The following is a 22,920-nucleotide window of genomic DNA, read 5'->3' as shown; positions in this document are numbered from 1 at the left end:
CCTGATTTGGTTCTAGGAATCATCTGTATGTTGAATTTGAGAGCAAAGCTTCAGATCCATGTCAGTAAGTGCTGAAAGAAAGCAGCTGACTTCAGCGAGTAGGACTGGCGCTTATATGCAGCTCTTCCAGGGCAGCATAGAACCATCATGGAGTCACATGGTGCCAGGTATTGGTGCATGAAGGCATTGCTGGAAAAAGTTTCAGGATCCAGTCTGGCCCCTCTATAGTCCTCTTAGATTAGGAACCTGCAGTTAGAAGTATGCACCAGGAGTTTGTTGATTGTTTGCAAAAGTTTTCCCTCCATTTTGAAGGATTTCTTGAAAGTTCAGTATTGTTGATTCAAGAATTCTGTTTTCTCCTTAGAGTCGAATCATGAAGCAAAACTAAAATAAATCTCATGGAAGACAGCACAACTCTCTGCCTTTATGTCTTCAAGGAGAGTTAATAGTTGGTAAAATACAGAATCTCTGCTCAAGGAGAGTTAATAGTTGGTAAAATACAGAATCTCTGCTTTTATGGATTGTTGTGTGTTAACCTTTTCTATGAAATTCTTAATAGGCTCACAATGAGGAGACAAAAAGTTCACTCTATTATTGGGTAGGCAGACACTGCTGCACTTGAAGGCAACAAGCCAAGCCAAAAGAATGGAGTAATGCAGGGATAAATTGAACTGCCTAATACGCATAATGAAACTATTCATTTTTATTGGACATAGGAAATGTAATTACTTATTCAATTTGTTATATTCAATATATACAGCCTGCCACAGTAATTGCAAACACTTCTCCACGCATGCTATAAATGGGTCCCCAAAAGCAAACTTGGAATGAAAATATTACAAACATAAACCGTTCAAACAATCTCATTATACTATAATGTCCCTGGGGAAATAAGATTCACTGTCCATTTTCTTCTGCTGAGTGGCTATAAGGTAAGTAAAAAGTTAAATCCACCCAGAGATAGTTAATCCTGGTGAAACAACACCTCTTTTATTTGCTCTCGGGACAGGAATGATCCCATGCCGTTAAAAATCATGAACAAGGTTGATGCGTTTCAGTTATATTTATTCCTGGCCTCCTCAGGACTGAGGGAGATGTGAAAACTTGAGTTTACTAATATTCAAAGTCCCCTAATTGAAAATCAGCTGCTAATCATGGATTGTCTGTCACTATGAATCCAAAGGAGCTAAATGCGGATGAACACCAGAAAAATGTGTGACCATCTGTTCTAGTGTACTGTCACTTAAGGCAAAAATATTCATTGCAGAGTTTTGCCATTCAGCAGATTCTCAGGTGGAATAATGCAGACTCAGGAACCTATTTAAGTATTTGTAATACTCCTATTGTGCTATTTTAACTTTGGCTTCTCAGGTTCATCTTGCTGATCATTTGTATGTGGTTATGAATCCCAGACGGACAAGAAATAACATATTTATTTGCAAACAAAGATCTTCATCATGGGTATGTTAATAATATCTATGAATAACCCGGCCTGCTGTACCTCCCCTACGTCCATCGAAGTAGTGAAAAACAACTCATTCACTCTAATTCAAATTGAAATGGCTGCCAGACTTCAAGCCATTAAGGGTTATCCCTGCCTCCTATCCTTAAAGAGAATAGTATCTCAGTATGAGCCTCACCTTGTGTGTCTGGAAAACGTAAGCAATGTGTTTTTTGTTAATGTTTTTAAATATGTTTATAACAAACTAGTCCTGCAGAAATTTTTCCACGAGGCTTTGACATACGAAGGAAATAATATAGCAGAAAATGGATAGACAAGGATGTCAAAACACATGCCAGATTGAAAAGGATAATTAGAAGACAGTTTTAGAGAACAAATTAATGAGAGAAAGCATAGGTTTCATATCATAAGAGATCATCTTTAACTAATCATTCTTTGCTTAAGGCATTTGTTATGTGCATGTGAGGTCTTTAAATGATGTCTACTTATTCTGCCAAATCCTTGAAATTAACCACTCATCTTCCATAGCTACAGTTATCAACACTCGCCTACCTCTTTGAAACTAGATGGAGATTCAGGCATTTGAGGCTTTGGGGTTTCCTTAAATACCTCATCACTCACACTGCCACCAGCCACACCGCTCATGTGTAATTACAATACCAATCTACTAACTTTGAACGTGTTGATGAATCATACACATAAGAAAAGTAATTAGAGGTTAAAAGTTTAATGTGCTCTTTGTCAAGTGTTTTGATATTTTAAATACTAAATATTCTTTAATTTAGAGAACCATGTTTTATCTAAGTTGGTAATTAACCACCACGGGGGCAGCTCTAACCACCTGAACCAGGGGCCATCAATATTTTATCGTAACAATGGTTTACAGCGTACAAAGAATTACCATAGCACAAACCTATTTTGGCAACAGATAATTAAATCAAACAACAATGCACACCTAATAGTAAACAAGGAAAAAGGAAAATAGAAAATACGGCCCATATACGAAAAAATCTAGAAACACATACAAAAATGCATTTAGTAAAAAAGTATTGTGAGGCTCAGACATATAAGCTGGTACATATAACAATTGATAGACATACATGACCAGACAAGTGGCATACAAAAAGGGGTTACATAAAAGTGGGAGTTCCAAAACAACACTGAAACTACAATGTGTCCTCCATAAATTGCGGCCACAATTGCGTCAATGACAGTTCGACCTTTGTCATTAGTACACGGTCATCTTCAGGACAGATCATTAACTGACCATCCCACTAGACAATCATTGATTGCAGGAAGGAGATGATTGTCTGGTGGGATGGTCAGTTAATTATCTGTCCTGAAGATGACCGTGTACTAATGACAAAGGTTGAAACGTCATTGACGCAATTGTGGCCGCAATTTATGGAGGACACATTGTTTTGTTTGTTGTAGTTCCAGTGTTGTTTTGGAACTCCACCTTTTATGTAACCTCTTTTTGTATGCCACTTGGCTGCAAGGATTTTGAGTTCAATCTAAACATTCCATGGTGAACAACTATGGTGAAATAATTTGAAACTTAATTACTCTATAAAATGCAGGACGTATAAAAGGGGATTCTTTTCTCTGAGTTAATTGAAATCAATTTTCCCACATTTACACAAGAATTAAACCTCCTTTCTGATGCTTCAATTTTGGCAGCAGTACAGCAGACTGTGAATACTGAGAGGAAATTGATGATCTAGAGCGTGCAACGCAATTAAAGCTTTTTCATTTTGTCTGTGTTGTCTGATAATCTGCACTACAGTAGCAAAGACAAGTTAAACCTTCAACTTTGTGATAATTGTTGTTGACATACAATGGGAAACCATTAGGCATCCGGTTAAATTCCTAAAATTGACCCATCAACTATAAACCGTGTAGACTTTTCCGTCACTGGAGACATTATTACTATTTCGCCTTACATATAATAATTCTGTTCATTCTTTATCTTTTCCACACCTCCACTGCAAGGTTTCTTACGTGACAGCTACGTGGCTTCAATTTTCTCTACTCTCCGCTCCCTGTACTCTGAAATGTCAATTTCTGATTTGAGAGCTTTATAACATCTACAATATTAACAATAACACCACTGTATATCAAGTGCCTCAAAAGGGAGTAGTGTACATTGGGCAAGCACTTACTTGTAAGCCAGGGCTCCAGCAAAGTGCCTCTGAATGTAGGTGTCCATCACTGGGCGAAAGTGAAAATACTTGCTGTCCCGCAGCAGATTAATAATAAAGACCTACAGGAGACAACATGGGATACACGTAAGAGAATTAAAAAAATAAGAATATTATCGCGCATGCTTTTAACTGTACATAATGAGCCTTGCTGTGTATGCAGGTCACCACCCATCTGTTTATTAAATGTGATTCTATACTACTATGACGTTATATTGTCTTAATATTGTAAACATGCAAGGGGCCTATCTCAGAAGAAATGTAAAGGTTCCAATACAAATATTAATGGTTTGTTGCTCTTGTCACATACTTAATATAATTAGTGCACTCATAAAAGCTGTTCCCTTTTGTACGGTAAGAACTCTGTTCATACAAAATACATATTTTTTTTTAAAATGCAGAATATAATAAGAAAGGTGAACTAGACCTAAATAAAATATGTAATCTTTTCTACTGAACATTGAAGGACAATTGTATTAAATAATGAGAAAGATATTCCAGAGCCAAGAGGGGAAATGGTAAAATGCTCCATGTTAGGATATTTGCAGGCCTTGAATGTAAGTGAAGCCAGAAAAGGCAGGCGGTAAAAGAATAGCCAAGGCAAGCACTATGCTGTCGTATTTTTTGGCTCAATAATTAGATGGGTGGGAGGGTGGAAGATTGCTTTTTATGGTCATAGAAACATCAAAAACAGGGCAGGCAGGACATTTAATCAGATATTGAGCCTTTCCAGAAAAAACATAGGTATTCTGTGCCATACTGAGGACCTGTAATGACAAACTAATCAGGGAAACAAACTCTACTTTCCATTGCACCATAAGGCTACTGATAAAATACCTCCATGGAAGAAAGAATGTATTGAAGCAAGGAAAGTTGCATTCAAAATCTCGAAACAGAAAGTAAGTAAAAAGACCCTTTTGAAATAATGGATATTCATATTAATTTGAAGGGGCCCGATTCACAGAATGAACTTAAGACTCAATCCTAAACTTACTACTATTTTGGTATTCACAGAATGCACTTACTCATTTCGGTATTCACAGAATGCACTTACTCATTTCGGTATTCATAGAAGGCACTTACTCATTTCGGTATTCACAGAAGTTAGTAGTCCTAACTTTAGGACTCCTAAATGCCTTCTGTGAATACCGAAAGTCTTAAAATTAGGATTTCTCTCAGTTTAGTAGTAGTAAAGTTAGGACTCCTAACTTTGGGACTCCTAAATGCCTTCTGTGAATACCGAAAGTCTTAAAATTAGGATTTTTCTCAATTTAGTAGTAGTAAAGTTAGGACTCCTAACTTTAGAAATCCTAAATGCCTTCTGTGAATACCGAAAGTCTTAAAATTAGGATTTTTCTCAATTTAGTAGTAGTAAAGTTAGGACTCTTAACTTTAGAAATCCTAAATGCCTTCTGTGAATACCGAAAGTCTTAAAATTAGGATTTTTCTCAATTTATTAGTAGTAAAGTTAGGAGTCCTAACTTTACTACTACTAAACTGAGAAAAATCCTAATTTTAAGACTTTAGGTATTCACAGAAGACATTTAGGAGTCCTAAAGATAGGAGTCCTAACTTTTCTACTCCTAAACTGAGAAAAATCCTAACTTTAAGACTTTCGGTATTCACAGAAGGCATTTAGGATTTCTAAAGTTAGGAGTCCTAACTTTACTACTACTAAATATAGAAAAATCTAAATTTTAAGACTTTCGGTATTCACAGAAGGCATTTAGGAGTCCCAAAGTTAGGAGTCCTAACTTTACTACTACTAAACTGAGAGAAATCCTAATTTTAAGACTTTCGGTATTCACAGAAGGCATTTAGGAGTCCTAAAGTTAGGACTACTAACTTCTGTGAATACCGAAATGAGTAAGTGCCTTCTATGAATACCGAAATGAGTAAGTGCATTCTGTGAATACCGAAATGAGTAAGTGCATTCTGTGAATACCAAAATAGTAGTAAGTTTAGGATTGAGTCTTAAGTTCATTCTGTGAATCGGGCCAAAGATTCTTAAAGCATTAAAGTTTGGATAGGATGAACAAGAGGTAAACAATCTGTCTGTTATGGTCAAAAGGCCCTACCAGACCTTAGACTTGCAGCCATCATGACCACTTCAGGAAGTCAGATTCAAGTCTCATGTGCAGAGGTAAAGTTCACTACAGGCTTCAGCCTTGTACATTTTGTTATCTCTCACCTAACAGATAGTGTGACCAAGTTGATAACTATACTTTTGTAGAATGACAGCCTTAGTTGTATGTTCAGTTGGTAGAGTTGAAAATGATGGGGTAAACCATTTGGGTCTGATTCATAAAGTTTAAGCACATGTAAGTGGAACTTATGTGTGCTAAAAACCTATCTGTGTATGTAAATTTTATGAGCCTTCGTCACAGATTAGGATCAGTGCACCTATGCAGCCTCAGATGTGAATATTTAGTAAGGAAAATCCATTGACAGTCTGCCAGTATGGTGAAGTGGCTGGTGTTATTTATGAGCTGGGGTAGGAAAGTAGGAATTATGGGAGTGTTGGCCGTGCGGAATGAAGTGAACACATGAAACTTTTACACTATCTTAGAAAGCCAGGTAAACATACTCCTATAAAAGACAAGAGTAAATGTCTATATATGGTAAAAACTAAAGTGTATGCATTCATATTTAATGGAGGTCTGAGGAAATAAGATTCCACAAAGGAAAAATGTATTGCCCGTGCATTTTATGTATGAGCTATCTTGTGATTTTTCCACAAAGCTGCAAACCCACTTGACAATGCATTTGAAACAAACTGTGATATGTCTTGGAAGCTACTGAAATTGGATACAAGTATGATGAGATGCTCAAGTGAGATTCTCTGCATTAGAGAGATCGAAAGGAGAGTCTCCACAGACCAAGAACTGACACTTTCCTACTGACCCAATATTTCTGGTTGGGTAAACATGAACGCCTCGTATGCTGAGCAGAATACAAAATATTGGCACACTCTTATGTGCCAGGGTCCTGCACATAAAATGGAGGCAATAAAAACATTTGTTCTGTATCCTCGCACTCTTAGGAAGGAAGTAGAAGGTGCAGGTTTCCATTCCCTGGAGAAGAGGAGACACCTACATAGACATCAGTGTTGCAAGATATCTATCACCTGAAATGGGAGGTATATGACAGAGTGATCCACCTTTCAGCACGACTGAAAGTAAAAAAGTGGAGACCACTCCAGCGCTGCAAAGTTGTTGAATCACTGGCCCCATGATGTGCTCTGAAGCCATCTAAGGCTAGGAATCATCGCTCAGCGACAACGGTCACAGGAAATCCTTTGGTAAGGTAAATATTCCCAAACTAGCTCTGCAGTTCTTGCCAGACAGCCAGCAACATACTACTCACTCAGTACTTAGACCTGAATCATTAAGGTGGATTGACAAATTCACTAAATTTACTATGAGGCATTGGCTGAGTAAGTATTCGTCACAGCAGCATGAAACAACCCTGGCCATAACTTTAACACAGCCCCACTAGTGTGCAGTAATTTGAATATGACATCACTGTAGGTTATGCATGAATAAATAATATGAGAAATGCATTTATACATAAAAATCTAGGATGACTGTGAATAGGAAGTATACTATTATAACTGCAAGTGGCATTGTTAATTACAATTTAAGTTAAGAATTGTCCACGTGTTCATCATAAATAAATATATTCAAATAAAATACACATGGAAAAAATCAGTTTTTAACCCAGTCCTAAGTTTACATGTTAAAACACATGGAAGGGTGTATCTCTTACAGGCAGAAAGCATTGCATAATATTGTTCTACTGCCATTTACTATAGGTTCAAACAATGTCTGTGTACTACTAAGCAACTCTCCTCCCTCGGGCAGCAATAAAAGTAAATATTACTAAGTAAAAATCGTCCATCTTGAAATAGTTTATCAAAATCTGTGTGAGAACACTTACCAGTGACTGGAAAACCAGCAGTCCATACTTGTCTGTGTTGTCATCAAGAATAACAAAGAGAGTGTCTAAGATGTCCTGAAGGAACTATGATGGAGAAATAAAACAGAGGCAATCAATGAGAATGGAATAGCCAGCTCCTTGCCTAGGCTAGTGTAATTTGTGTCACACACTGAATGCTTGGAGAACCATTTTACCTAGGGTGGCCACAATTTGTGAACACTGATGTACAACGTCAATATTATAGTGTATTATCTATAACCCTGGGCGAAGCACTACGCTACGCTCGCGGAGTTTGCGAAGTTTGTGCAACTTCGCTCTACGCGAGCTGCACGTAGCATAGTGCGAACACGCGTAGTGGGGAGGTCAGGTTTCTCATTGTGAGTGGTTGCGCATGCTCGCGACCGCTCTCAATGAGAAACTACCAGTTCGCGTTGAGAAAGCTGCTGCTCGAGTAATAATCTACTCGAGCAGCAGAAAACTACAGCTCGCGCTGTGCAAGATGCCGTTTTCAATGATTGTACAGTGCCGGATGCTTGTCCGCACTGTGCAATCATTGAAAACGCATCTTACACAGTGCGAACATGCTACTACGCAGCTCGCGTAGTGCTACGTGAAGTTCGCGAAGTGCACTTCACGTAGCTTCGCATAGCGCTACTTCGTGAACTACGCCCACCCCTAATTTATCTACAAGCAGTATAATAATGGTAATAGTATACTGTTACTACTTCTACTACCTACTACTCTCACTACTACTAATATTAATAATAATAATTAGCAGCAGTAGAAGTATTCCTTGACTTACATATTTACCTTGATGCCAGCCTTGAGGCTTCATAGATCTGTAATGTTAACTAATGCACTGCCACTCAATTTATCAGTGTAGGATTGTAATTGTAACTTTAATTTTAAATTGTATTTATATAGCTAGTTACTCCTTACAAGGTGTTGGAGCACTTTGAGGCGAGTAGCACGCTACCCCAGAGGCATGGATTAGAGGTTAATAGTTAGTAGATTAGTAAAATCTATGTATTTCATTATTTCTTTTCCTGTGTGTATAAATTGTGTTAGGTTTGTGCTCTTGATTATCTGTGTGTTTAGTAGAGTTTAGAGTAGGAACAGAACAATAAGAGCGGATTTGAAAAAAGTAGTCAATTGTTCTTTGTAAGTAGAGGCAGCATGTGCCTGTTAGCTGGATGGCATGGGTAAAAAAAGGAGGGGAAAGTTTGAGCAGGATAGTGGGGCGTTCATAGTAGTCAGAAAGGTTTGGGATGAGTCAGGGGAGGAGGGATGAGACAATGGCTGAATGGCTTGATAAGTCTTGCCAGATTTGGAAGCTATGGCCTGCAGGTTGCATATATTTCTATAGCAGATACAATAATCCAAGGAATGATTGCAACACTTTTGGAAATAGATCATTCACCAGGTACAGAACTCCTATTTCGGGCCTAGATAAACAAACATTCATGAATTGCATGAAAATGATAAGCGCTGCATAACTCAAAATGGAAAGAAATTGAACAACACCAGATTCATCAAAAGTTGCAGCGCAAGGACGTCGCTGTTTCTGCTGTAAAATTTGCATCATATAATTTTTTTATAAAGAAAGGAGAATTGCATATATTTTGGACCTCTATTTGGAAATGTATTTATATTGTTACTAATTGTGGTGCACCTTTACTGTTTCTATTTGAGATGTCACTGAAAATGCTCACAGTAAAACAGCTTTTTCAGTGTGATACTAGGTGTAGGGTTATAGCCCAAAGGCGACCCATAGATGCATGATAGAGAGCTGTATTTGAGGGTCAACCTTCCAGTTCAAATTGTAATATGAGGATAAGAACACAAGGGCAAACCATGTCAAATTTGGAATTTCACGGTCATCACACATAGAACATGTAAGAATATTAAGTGATATTTTGTTTGCATTTATTTGCGCATTGTTTCATTTGGCATTAGGATTTTACACGAAAGAAAGTTATACTATTTTAGTATATTAAGCTTTGCATAAAAACATGTTAGTTTTTGCGACATTCCCACAGCATTGTGATCCAATTGCATTACTCTTTTTTGCCGCAGTACACACCACACCACAATTATTTTGCAGGTGCTAGAATTAATTCTCAGTGCCCAAATAATGTTTTGCACCCAAAAAAGTTAACAAGCATTGCGTTTGCACTGCAAGAGCGGTGAAGCGCTGCCCTTCATCATGCAAGCATCCACACAAAAATACAGTAAATCTGGTCCTGGACACTCATAAAAACAAAAGGAGTGTGGGAAATTCATGCAATTTGCTTTGACATAGTTACACAAAATTTCAAGAAAATTAAGTGAAAATACACCTAATTATGTCAAAAGCAATTGCTATTATTTCCATAATTTTATCAGAAAAAGCATCTATTTTAAGATGCATGGATGCATTTTGCATTAAAAAAAAATAGAGCCAAAAATTTAAGTTACATGACCAACAGCCTCTTGCACTACAATGTTGTGGTAATTATGCAGCGCTGTGTAAACGCACCATTACAGGAAATTCACATTAGCAAGCATAGGGGCCGATGCACGACCAATGTTTGCAGTTGCAAACGGGAATTCGGCCTGTTTGCAACGGCAAAAAAAGGTCTACCCCATGTACAAACCATATTTTGCGACTCGCTAACCAATTGGCGACTCGCAAAATATGGTTTGCAACTCGCTATTAGGAAGGAGAGTGCCAAGGGAGTCCCTTCCTAATAGGAAGTGCAAATGGCATGTACCATTGTTTTGCAACCACATTTGCAGTTGCAAAACACTCACAGTTTACCACCCTTTTCAAAAGGGTTGTAAACCATTCGCAAACGGGAAGGGGTCCCCAGGGGATCCCTTTCCCTTTGTGAATGGGTGAATAAATATTTTTTAAGAGGAGGCAGTGGTCGGACCACTGCCTGCCCTTAAAAGGAATGAAACTGAAAAGTTTCATTTTTCTTTTTTAAATGCTTCCCATTTTCCATTAAGGACTGGAGGTATACAACATGGAATCAGATATCTGATGACCAGTGGCGGTTCACAGCGGTAGCGCTGTGGGGTGGGGAGGCGGGGCAGGGCGGGGATGGGTGGGGGACCGGTAATGAAGTCCGACATACAACGCCAGATATTTATTTATTTACGTTTACCTTTGCCGTCATATGTCGGACACCACTACCCCCTACCCAGACCCGCCCCGCCTCCCTGCCCCACAGCGTTACCGCTGTGAGCCGCCACTGGTCATCAGATATCTGATTCCATGTTGTATACCTCCAGTCGAGTGTGGAAGTGTTGTTTGCCACAGTCAGGTCACAACGTCATATTTTTTATATAAAAGATAAACACAAGTCTTTTGTCATCAGACATAGACGGATCACTGAAATAATATCGAGGGACAAAATATCGACTTGCAAAAATATCGTGGCCAAAATATCGACAGTCAAAATATCGAGTTTGTATCTACAAACAGGTAAGTACAAAAATATCGAGTACAAAATATCGTTTACAATAATATAGTTGTAAAAAATATTGACTTTATTAAAAACAGTGTTAAATTAAATTAATATTAAAATTTAATTACTAAAATATACTTAAAAATACTTAAATTAACTTATAATAATTAAATAATAAATGAAAATAATGAAAATAATTTTTTACAATCTTTTTTGTTAAAACATATATGTATAGTAACATACTATAATTAAATAAGATACTATTATATTACCGTACGATACCAGAAGTGTAAAAAATACTATTCCCACTCCAAAGAGTGCAAGCGTAGGGAAAGCGTTGGATAGCGTAGGGGTTAAAATTACTATTCCCACTCCAGTGGGTGCAACAGTAGGGAAAACTGACCCTGAACCCTAAAAAAAACCCTTTACCCAAAAACCCAAAACTGACCCTGAACCCTAAAAATACCCCTTTACCCAAAAACTGAAAACTGACCCTGAACCCAAAAAATACCCCTTTACCCAAGAACTGAAAAATGACCCTGAACCCTAAAAATACCCCTTTACCCAAAAACTGAAAACTGACCCTGAACCCTAAAAATACCCCTTTACCCAAAAACTGAAAACTGACCCTGAACGCTAAAAATACCCCTTTACCCAAAAACTGAAAACTGACCCTGAACCCTAAAAATACCCCTTTACCCAAAAACTGAAAACTGACCCTGAACCCTAAAAATACCCCTTTACCCAAAAACTGAAAACTGACCCTGAACCCAAAAAATACCCCTTTACCCAAGAACTGAAAACTGACCCTGAACCCTAAAAATACCCCTTTACCCAAAAACTGAAAACTGACCCTGAACCCTAAAAATACCCCTTTACCCAAAAACTGAAAACTGACCCTGAACCCTAAAAAAACTCCTTTACCAAAAATTAATTAATATTATTTAATTACCAATTAATTATTAATTAACAATAACAATAAAGTAAATATATTAGCACATTAGCTGTAATTAATTTAATTTAATAATTAATATTATTTTTTCCCAATTAATTAATTAACAATAACTAAAAATTATATATATAAATAAATTACTCTAATTAATGTAATTAACTAATTAATATTATTTAGTTACCAATAATTACTAATTAAAAATATGTACAAAATTATATTAATTAATTAACTAATTAATATTAATTAATTACCAATTAATTATTAATTAAAAATATTTACAAACATATATTAATTAATTATTATTAAATTACTCCCCACCCTTATCCCCTATTAACCCAACATCCCGCTCCTAAACATTAACTACAATTTATATTATTATTAATAAAATTTTTTTTAACCTTTTTTCTACATATTATCGAAATTTGTTACTTTGACTATTTATATATATTTTGTCTTGTCAATTTTTTTGAGCCGATATTTTTGTACTCAATATTTTTTTATCATTTTTTAAATCGATATTTTGACCAACAATATTTTTGTTCCCGATATTTTATTATTGTCGATATTTTTAACTCGATATTTTGTCCATTCGATATTTTGGAGTCGATATTTTGTCTGTGCACCGACATAGACAAATGTGCTTTTTATCATCAGTGAGGTCTTCATTGTTGTTTACTGCCAGTAAGGTGGTACCACGCTGTTCATCACCAGCCTGATGATGCTGTACTGTTTAACTTCAAACAGGTGCTCCTTGGGCGTTTATCATCAAGCAGGTATAGCTGCTGTGCCACTGGAGTCAAGCTATCCTGGCTGATGCTTGTTTCCAGTCCAGGGAGGACCTGGGCTGGCCGTTCTAGCTAGACTGTTCCCACTGGGCGCAGGGTCAAGACTGCTTTGCATATGGCAGGGTTCAAACTGGAATGGCATAGTGAGCAAAAAAAACGATAGATTTAGGCCCAGATCTCTGTACTAGGGTGAATGTATGACATTGTTCTGCATTCTGTCCATCAATTGTTCTTTTAGTGCTTGTCAACAGCAAGGCATTGCTGTGCTGTTTGTGTTGAGATGAGTTGGATCTGGCGGTTCAGTTAATTTGTGCATGACCAAATTGTCACATGTTCCTATCCTGGGGGATTTATGCAGTCTTTCATCCTTCTCAGGGTGAAACAATGAGTACCAGTGAGTTGGATGCCAAAACGTACTGGCCTTTCAGTGCCAAGCTGCCTTTCGTTGTGAACGTGCACTTTACAAATCCATGTTATTTTGCATGTGCGTCTGTGCCAGTTATCTTCAAATGGCTGCTTCCATCTTGTTTGCCTTTTATCTGGTGTCGTTGTGCTGCTTGACAACAGAACATGTACTTTTAAGATAAGAGCTGAATGTTACCAAACAATTCAACCATGATGTCTTCCATCAGAAAAGTGCTGCAGCACTGTTTATCATCAGACAGATGCCATTTGTCACCTGGAAAGTTTCCGTACCCATTGTCTAATCAAACTGATGCTGTCAGCTGTTTGCCATCATTAAGACACTTACACTCTGTTGATCACCAGACACTATACTGTTTAACAACAGAATGGGTGCCATCATGCTGTTTGTCATCTAATGAACGCTAACATTATATAGGCGCTACTGAGCTTTGTTAGTCATACGTGTTCTGCCATGTTGTTTATCATTAGATAGGTACGGCCATGTTATGGGTCCAAGATATGTGCTGAAAATGTGAATCTTATCAGATGTTCTTCCATATGAATATTCATCTGACAGTTGTTTTTTTATTTGTTTTTAATTATAATGCTGTTTTTGTTCTATTTCCAATCACATAGGTGCAGGGATCTGTTTTATGTTGTAAGACAAGTAATGGATCACTGTTTGCCACCATTTCAGATGCTTTAATTCTGTATGTCACCAAACTCCAAGCATTGTGAAGCTTGCACATTTTAGATCGAATACACTTTTCAAGGATGTACATTAGCACTATGGTTTTCCCTATTGTTGCAACGTCATCCTGTGCCCTGAACACCTCCCCCCGCCCAACTTTTTGCTGACTGGTACTGGTGGTAACTGACTCTGATTGACCCTGGGATCTGACTAACCAGGCCCATGGCCAGTGCTATGCTGAAAGAGACACTTAGAATACAGTGAAAACACCTACATACACTAGAGTCCACTATGGGTTGGGGTACCCCTGTGTTTGGCATGTCCTACCCTATAAGGCAGTGGGATTGAAACAACCTCTAAGTCCCTAGTATATAATAGGGCATGGCAGTTTAGAGGCCCTGAACCCTTTCTGCACTTGCATGTGTGCACTGCTGAAGCCTGAGCGGTACAAAAGGGGGTGGTGATGGACAGAGCATCTGAATCAATCAAATACTCACACCCAGTCAAAAGATCTGGGTTTAATCCATCACCGTTCTTTAGCCCACTTTGCCACCCCAGTGCAGACATGGCCATATGCAAATCAGTCTGACCCTGTGCCTCATGGGAACAGTCCAGCCCGAACTGCTAAGCCATGTCTTCCCTGGACCGGAAACAAGCTTCCGAGGACCGGTTTCTGGCATTCCAGCCGTCTTCAGCCCGGCTTGCTTGAATCCAGTGGCAAAGTGAGCAAGGGAGTCACGTCTGAGCATACCCTGCCACACTTATGGCGGCCAAAAGCGGTACAAAAGGAGGTGGTGATGGACAGAGCATCTGAATCAATCAAACACTCACACCCAGTCAAAAGATCTGGGTTTAATCTATCACCGTTCTTTAGCCCACTCTGCCACCCCAGTTCAGACATGGCCATATGCAAATCAGTCTGACCCTGTGCCTCATGGGAACAGTCCAGCCCGAACTGCCAAGCCATGTCTTCCCTGGACCGGAAACAAGCTTCCGAGGACCGGTTTCTGGCATTCCAGCCGTCTTCAGCCCGGCTTGCTTGAATCCAGTGGCAAAGTGAGCAAGGGACTCACGTCTGAGCATACCCTGCCACACTTATGGCGGCCAAAAGCGGTACAAAAGGGGGTGGTGATGGACAGACCATCTGAATCAATCAAACACTCACACCCAGTCAAAAGATCTGGGTTTAATCCATCACCGTTCTTCAACCCACTCTGCCACCCCATTCACATCCCCTGCCACATAGGTAAAAATGGCAAGAAGTTATTACTTATTAAATCCTGATATGAGAATGATAGAAATAGCATTCAAAGACTTCCCAGAATGGTATTAATAAATCCATCTATATGATATGGTTGAATTTCTTCTAAATTGTACGGACAAGTAGTTATAAGACTTTCTTGTCTATAAGCCCAGATTCAGCCTCCCAGTGGGCTGTCCTGATTGGTCAGAGTTAAGTAGATTAGACAGGCTCATTTGAAGAGGTGATAAAGTGCCCCCCTGGGGTTAACCAACTCTGCTGGGAGGGCAGTGTTCTGTTACACAGGAGTGACAGAGCAGGGTTAGGGGTCGTAAACAATGGACTTCAAGGGAAGGGGAAGACACCAGTGTCATTTACAACTCAACTCTTTTGAACCCAGCCAGATTCTAGGCTTAAGGAAGGAATGAACAGATGCAAGGGGGCAAGACTATGGGGATAAGCTATCCTAGGAGTGTGTTTAGCCAGCTCTTCTCTCCCTGCTGAAAAATCAGCCATGAAGAATTTGGAAGAATTGGTGCACTCTGGGACAAAATAGTACCACACTTTGAAGGATTTGATCAGAACTTTTGGGAGGGATCCTGCCCACCATAGGACAAAAGTGACCTCCTGCTTGACCCAGAGAACTTGGAATACGTATCTGAGAGGGGAAGAGCCTCTCAGACCTGCTGCTTGAAACCTAAGGAAGCAAGAAGGGCCATGCTGAGAAGTTTGATGTGCAATCACTAAGGCATGCACTATGAAGACTGCACCTTCTGTACCATCTGGAACTACAGCCCTATGGACTACCTTGCTGTAAAAGGACTAAAGTGTGGACTCCCTGGAAGCTAAAGGTTAACAGAACTCTCCTGGAACATCATCACCAAGAATCCTCAACCTGGAGCACTACCAGTGGATTTGTAAGTGTTTTGCCCTAGTGGATTGTGGGAACTGGAGTCCTTATTTTAAAAGGACCATCTTGGAGCTTCCAGACACTTAGAGTGAGTTTGAGACACGTGGGGCCCTTTGAAGAACTTCAGGAAGAAGTTCCAGAAGTTTGGGGACATTTGGAGTAACTTTGGGATAAAGCTCCATAAGTGGACCGACTCAAACTGGCCAGCCAAGCCGTCTGCCTTCAACCACGAGCCGGCCTGCAGTCCAGGTTCATCCCGCTGAAAGGATCTGTAGGTCTGACTTCCAGAGTTTGACCGGGAGCAGGCGAAATCCGAGGCCGGCAAACCCTCACAGAAACCGGCCTGGTGAAGCATCGAGGGACCTCACGAAAATAAGCTCCGGAAAAGTTTCTACGTCCGAACGAAGATCAGGTGACCGGGAGCAACCGCTAGAGCTAAGCCGCCTGCCTTCAACCACGAGTCTGCCTGGATCCTTGGTTGGTCCCGCTGGAACGCTCCGGAGGTCAGACTTCCATGAGTTTGCCCCGGAGCTCGTCGCATGGCAATCCAGTGAACACTCACCGAATCCAGACTGGCTGAGAGCTCCGAGAGACCCCAGGGAGAAAAGCTCCAGAAAAGTTTCTAAGTCAGAAGGTAAAAACTTTGATCGAGACCTAACGCGAGGGGTAGCCAAGCAAGGCTCCATCGCGGTTGGCCTGAAACTTTGACTTTGACCTGGTCTATCACGACCAGGTGTTCCGATAAGGCGCTATATGTTTCTTTGTGCTAGATAATGCTAAATCTTTACAAAATTTATATCCCCGGTTCCCTACATTTGTTGTCATTTTAAAGATAAAAATATTTCCTAGTTTTATAAGTTGGAGTTGGATTTTTATTGTGCATTGCGTCTTAATTATTTACTGAATTGGTGTTTTTGAATGCTTTGCATACCTGTCTTTGAAGTTAAACCTGCCGGCTCGCAGCCAAGCTACCAAGGGTTGAGCATAGGAATACATTATTTAAGACCTATTCTGAGTCCTATACTGTGTCAGTGGCGTTATTGCCAGTGGCATATATACATTTTCCCCCACTTATAATGCACTTTCCAACACATTTGGTCTGGTTTTTTTTTAAATGTTGACAGTGGCAACATTGTTATGCATCTGACTTGAATATATTGAAGCATGCAAACACACACATGCATGTGTGCTTTAGCTCATTTGAACATTGGAATGTTAGGAGCTTCATTGAAAACAACGTACTGCACTGGGCTTCTAATGGCTGGGAGAAGCCCGGAGCTCCAAAGTTTCCAATGTTTGCCTTTGTTCACAGCTATTGCTGTGAACTGAGGCCTCTCGGAGCAGAGGGATTCAAACCCCTCGAGCTCCGCAAGGCGATTTTTTTCGACTAATTAGAACATTCTGCCCTTTAGGGGCAGCATGCTCTAATAGCCTTAGAGCCCTTCATTGCGTGCTCTACCAGCTATTAAAGGCCCGCTCCTTTGTTAAAGGCCCGAGCCAAAACGCTGTAGTGGGCTTTTAATTAATAAAGCCAAGACCTACTGGCATTCTCAAAGCTAGTTTCCACCCTGTAACTGATAATATGCACCCTGTGTACCTGTGCTACATTTTAGCATTAAACGCGGCCTTGTGTAAATTATTGACATGAGGAAACATTTTGCCTTAAAAAAATACTGCAAAAGGCAAAAGCCACTTTCATTCTGTTAATCTTCTTTGATATGGAGCATTTACAATAAATATTTACAATGAATGGCACGTAATTACACAAAGTGACATAATATCGGAAATTTGTGGTAACAAGCATAAAGGGAAATTCCCAAAAGTATGCAAATTAAACCCATGTAGTTTCAATTTCATCCAGGCACAATAAATGCACCTGTTTCAAGTAGTTCTTCACATGCTGTTGCTTGTAGTGTTTACTCTTAGTAAGGAATGTATGGAAGCTTTGGTAATACAAGTGAATAAATATAATCCCATGAACCTCGAGGTGCAGTGGTTCATGGAGTTCTCACACAATAGTATTCTACTTATCTGCCTGGAGGGCTTCATACCTTCACTATTTCCTCTCCACTGACGAGCCGCAACCTCCCCAAAATATCCATTATCCGATCGGGATATGCTTTCCACTTCAGAAGAGCAAGAAGATCCACTGTAAGACAGCAGGAGATAGCTCGTTTTAAACAGCAATGTGTCCAATAGAAAGAAGAAGCAGGCTACATCGGAAGGCACAGAATAATGAACAAGAGATAGGGATGCAAGAGTGGGTCCAACTGTAGACAGAAATGGAGAAACCAAACAGAAGTAGGAGAGGAAGTGCAAATAGGCAGGACCACTGGAATTATGTGTCAGGAGAGGGCCAAATTATGCAGAAGAGTTGGGTAAATTATGCGGCAAAAAAGGTAAATTATGCAGCATAATGCAGCACACAATAGTACTCATTATATTATACTTTTTGCACTTGTTTACAATGTCTGGGCATTGGGTGCACCTCACTAAGAACCGGTTTAATACCCAAATTTAGCAATAAGACACAGAAAGGTGATCAGTCAACCTTTGCAAAAGGCCTTCCACTGTGCGATAACAGGAGCTGCTGCATGTTTAGAATCTATTGAACCATTTCAGCTAGAAACCCTCTTTTGTTTTTGTTAAAATCTGCGGATTATACAGCAGATGATGGATTGTGTGGCAAATGCAGCAAATCTATAATTATGCGAAAATCGCAGCACAATTGCATAATTCCAGTTGCCCTACAAATAGGTCAGTAAAGGAGCATACAGAAGATTGAAGGCAATAATAGGAAACTAGAAATAGAAGCCAGTGGGAAGGGCGAAGTTGTGAGGACATGTGTGTAAGTAAGTATATAGGTATAGGTAAGAATATAGCTATTGCAATATAGGCATTAAAGGTGATAGGTGGCTAAAAACAGATAAGGGAGCACAGGAAAGAAATGTAAATATAAAATATGACGGGAAGTAAATTCGATGAAATTATAAGGAAGACAGAAGGCAGAGTAGCATGAGGATGGCAATAGTTAAACATAAAAAGGGAACTTTATGATATATCAATAAGTAGGACGTCAATTGAAAAACAACAGAAGGAGGAAAGATATGGAAAAACATACATCTTCTTATTGCAGGTCGCTTAGAAAATTGCATATGTAAGGTATTCATCATATTGAGGCTCTAGTGAGAATCAGTTGTCGTACCATTCTGTGTGAGCTTGGTAGAGGAGAGCTGCGTGGAGATACAAAAGGATTCTTTGGTACTGCGCTGAAAAATTAGGCTGGATGGGATGTTGGGGCAACCGTTGAAGTCCTCCTTGCAGCAGGGCAGGCCCAGGTAAAGTGCATGGTTGTTGAAAGTGCTGTTTTCATCACACTGAAAACATAGAGAAAAGGAAGCAGGAAAGTATACTTGCATTGACGGTTTATGTCTGCCAATATCACATACATGGTTTATCAGTGGTAGAAGAACATTGAAATGATTCTAAAAATAGATAAAATTCCTCTAATGGGCTGAATGTTTTCTGAACCGAAATAAAAATAATTGGCGGCATGCATCAGGGAAATTTAAGAGGACAGCCATCTTATTTGCCTCACGTTTGGTCACAAGCATCTGAGGCTGGAGCAACTAGGCTGCGCGTTATTTCAATGTTTTCTTTTTCGTTCTCTTTTCCTTTTCTGCCCTCCTCCGTGCTTTTTTTCCTTCTTTGAGTCAAATGGCCAACTAGCGGAATGTAAATAAAATCCTGAAAAATTTACCATGATCATCGTGATGTTCAAGGATGGAACAGATGCAACAGAAGAAATGTGTTCCTCTTCCCTAAATAACCCTTCTAGATCAATCAGAAATGGTTCACATGTAAGTCCATAAAAAAGGCACTGGCCTCATTGCCTTGGAAGCAAGAAAGCACTCAGTGGTCCAGTTATTAAAAGAAAATACTATGGGCCTGTTTTGGAGTTTAGCAGATGGGTTACTCTGTCACAAATGTGACAGATATCTTCTTTGCCTTAATACAAGTGCATTATATCCTATGGCTCTTTTCGGGATATCCATCACATTTATGACTGGTCGGCACTTCCACCAAACTTTAAATCAAGCCCTATATCTTGTTGATGAAGGTTATTGAAGAGTATTGTGATATACAGCATTTCTATGACTGTGGGAACAGTGTTTGTATATTGTGTACATACAATATTGGGAAGAAACCTTCTGGTAAAAAGGACAACACAGAAATGGTGTTTTCAAGAAGTGTGTAGGATGAAGATACTGAAGAACTGTGAGAAATGGCCAAGTGCAGAGTATTCAAAATACCTTGTAGACGTAGAGCTCATGGACATCATCCGATAAAGTTGTTCCATCATCTCTCATCAGTGGTGTGAAGGCAAAGCCAAATAGTTTCTTCTCTCCTTTGTCCTTTGCTGTGGTTAGATCATAAATATGTGAGAATGTGTTTGTACGCAACAAACATCCTTCAAAGTACATAAAAAACTTAAGGATGAGACTTAAGTAAAATCCATGTAAGTCAAGTAACTTAACAAGTATACAGTTCCCAACGTTTTTCAGCTTTCCCTTCCCTGTGGACCTTGCAACATCTAAAAGAGATATGTTCAGCCCGTAAGAGGCTCACATTTACATGAGCAGACTGTTGGTAAAAAGACAGACAGTTGTTACTTGATGCTGTTTGGATCTCCACCTAAATAAAAGAATTAGCAGCTGAGCTAAATCAAAGTATGCATCAGATGAAGCAGTTACTGTGCAAAATAGGGGACCCCCTCTATTGGAAGTACTTGAAGACTAGGGAGAAAAGGGGAAAGAACCAACACACTGCTAAATACACTCCCTCATAGTCTATATATACTTTACAAGAAAACGTAGTTCTTATCAATCGTTAATATATAAAGTCTCACAACAGTGAAATGAACAAGGAAATTCTTTTTCCCATTATCTTTATTTTTTCATATCACTTCATTATTTCATTTCTTTTCACTTCATTTCTTACTTTTTTTTATTTTTATCTCTTTTCTATTTTTTCAAAGTCAAAGATTTAACAAATACAAAAAATAAATATAATCATTTCCAATCAGTATTATTTAAACATGCCTATACAAAATACACAATCAACACTGTCCCTGGACTGTGTACAATAAATACATACATCTCATACCCAATCATACACATTCACACACTCACAAAACTTCATACACCTTAAATCTGTACATGGTAGATGCAACCAGATGACCAGTGGAACCTCTGCATAACATAGTTTGTAAAAGTTTAGAGCACGGGGCTCAGCAAAGGGTCAGATGAAGCAGTTACATCTCCACTGAAAATCAGGCATCCGCGGTGCTTATTTGTGTATTGCCACCATGTCCAAATGTCATCAATGATTTACTATTATAGATATCTGAGAGGACCTTTTGCAAAGTACTGAATAAACCCACTTTAACCGAGTCATTTACGGATCCTGACTGAAGTATTCCATCACACAAACATAGATAATGCAAGGTCAGGTAATTACTCTGAGACAAAGGAAGAGCCTATTGCTGCTCTGAATGGAAACTGCAAAACTTAAATCTCAAGTAAAAATTAGGGGTGGACGTAAGTTAAGGAATTTAACTCCACAGAATTTTGCGAAGTTACATAAAAACTCCACAAGATTCCAGAGAGTTCCACGAACAGGCACAAATAGGCACACTGGACTGCTTTCGCTGATTTAGTGCCTGGAGCATGTTCCACACTGAAAAATCAGTGCAAACAGCATCACATGGCGCGCTAGAGGACGCATCTACTTGAGCTGACTTTACTGCCGCTTGAGTAGATTTTCTACTCAAGCGGCAGCCTTCTGACCATTAACCGTCGCGACCACCCACATTACATAAATCTCGCAGATGTCCTCCTAATAACTGGAAATCATGTCAGGTAATGCTAAATCTCATTTGTGCACGGCAACTGACCATTCTGTAGCTGACCATGAGAAAAAACTCAGTTACGTGGCAGTTGGTGGAATTTGGCTGGAAATCAGTTACAAAGTAATGCAGAGTCTCCAAACTTTTTTCAGTTCCACAGGCGGAATGGTATATTTCACCCACCTGTAGTAAAAATGAATGCTAATGGCAGATATGGAACTGAGGAGTTGATTACGATGGCAGTGGGACTGCCACCGTCAGGCCGTCGGTGGAGGTCCCACTGCCATCCAGCTCATTGGTTTGACCACTTCATTAGGATGCAGACGGTTGGAGCACGGCTGTCGGGGGGAAAGACCGCTATGTCTGACAGGATCAAGGATCCCATCAGGGCAGCAGTCGGACTCCTATTCCCTGCAAAGAGGGCAGTGCCTGCTCAGGCACTGCCGTAGGGATTAGGATGTCCCTTTCCGCCTGCCCTGTCATGCCATTCACCCACCATGAAAGGGCAGGCAAAAAGTGACTTTGGGGGACCTGAGCAGGGCCCTCTTCCCCACTGGCCAAAAGCTCTAGGGCCTGGGGGGCACCTACGGTGCCCCCCCTAAATATCCCTATACCATGTGGCAGGTACCACATGGTGACTGACAAATAGTGCAGGGATGTTTTAAATGTGTACATTTTGTATTGCGGCATGTGATGCAGCCTGCAGCACATGCCGCTATGCAAAATAGACACATTGCGACGACCGTAATGCAAACAGCAGGACCACGACTTCTAGTTGGGCGTTCCTGCTTCCCCAATGGTGCAGGTTGAATAAGAGTCTGACCGGCATCGTAATCAGGCCCTAAGTACTTGAGATACAATGAAACAATTGGTTGCAGCGCTGTTAGAAGATGAAAGTCAGAGGAGGCCTGACTACCAAGACCTGTGCATTTGTAGGGCCCCATGCTCATGCTGCAAGATCTATTTATACATTTT

At 39.7% G+C, this 22,920-nt stretch overlaps 1 protein-coding gene across 1 annotated transcript in view; it reads right to left on the bottom strand.

The window, feature by feature from the left end:
* The window catches only part of DOCK3 (dedicator of cytokinesis 3), a 1,414,611-nt gene that overhangs the window by 320,975 nt on the left and 1,070,716 nt on the right, over positions 1-22,920 (bottom strand). The window contains exons 17-21 of the mRNA XM_086938817.1: positions 20,351-20,457; positions 19,243-19,414; positions 18,089-18,186; positions 7,603-7,686; positions 3,625-3,725 (exon numbers count right to left, since the gene is read on the bottom strand). Coding sequence (XP_086794943.1) covers positions 3,625-3,725; positions 7,603-7,686; positions 18,089-18,186; positions 19,243-19,414; positions 20,351-20,457 — 562 coding nt within the window. The remainder of the gene's footprint in view (positions 1-3,624; positions 3,726-7,602; positions 7,687-18,088; positions 18,187-19,242; positions 19,415-20,350; positions 20,458-22,920) is intronic.

This window comes from Lissotriton vulgaris, chromosome 9 (assembly GCF_964263255.1).
Source record: "Lissotriton vulgaris chromosome 9, aLisVul1.2, whole genome shotgun sequence".
NCBI classification, from domain to species: Eukaryota; Metazoa; Chordata; class Amphibia; order Caudata; family Salamandridae; genus Lissotriton; species Lissotriton vulgaris.
This window is presented reverse-complemented; position numbering and strand designations above follow the sequence as displayed.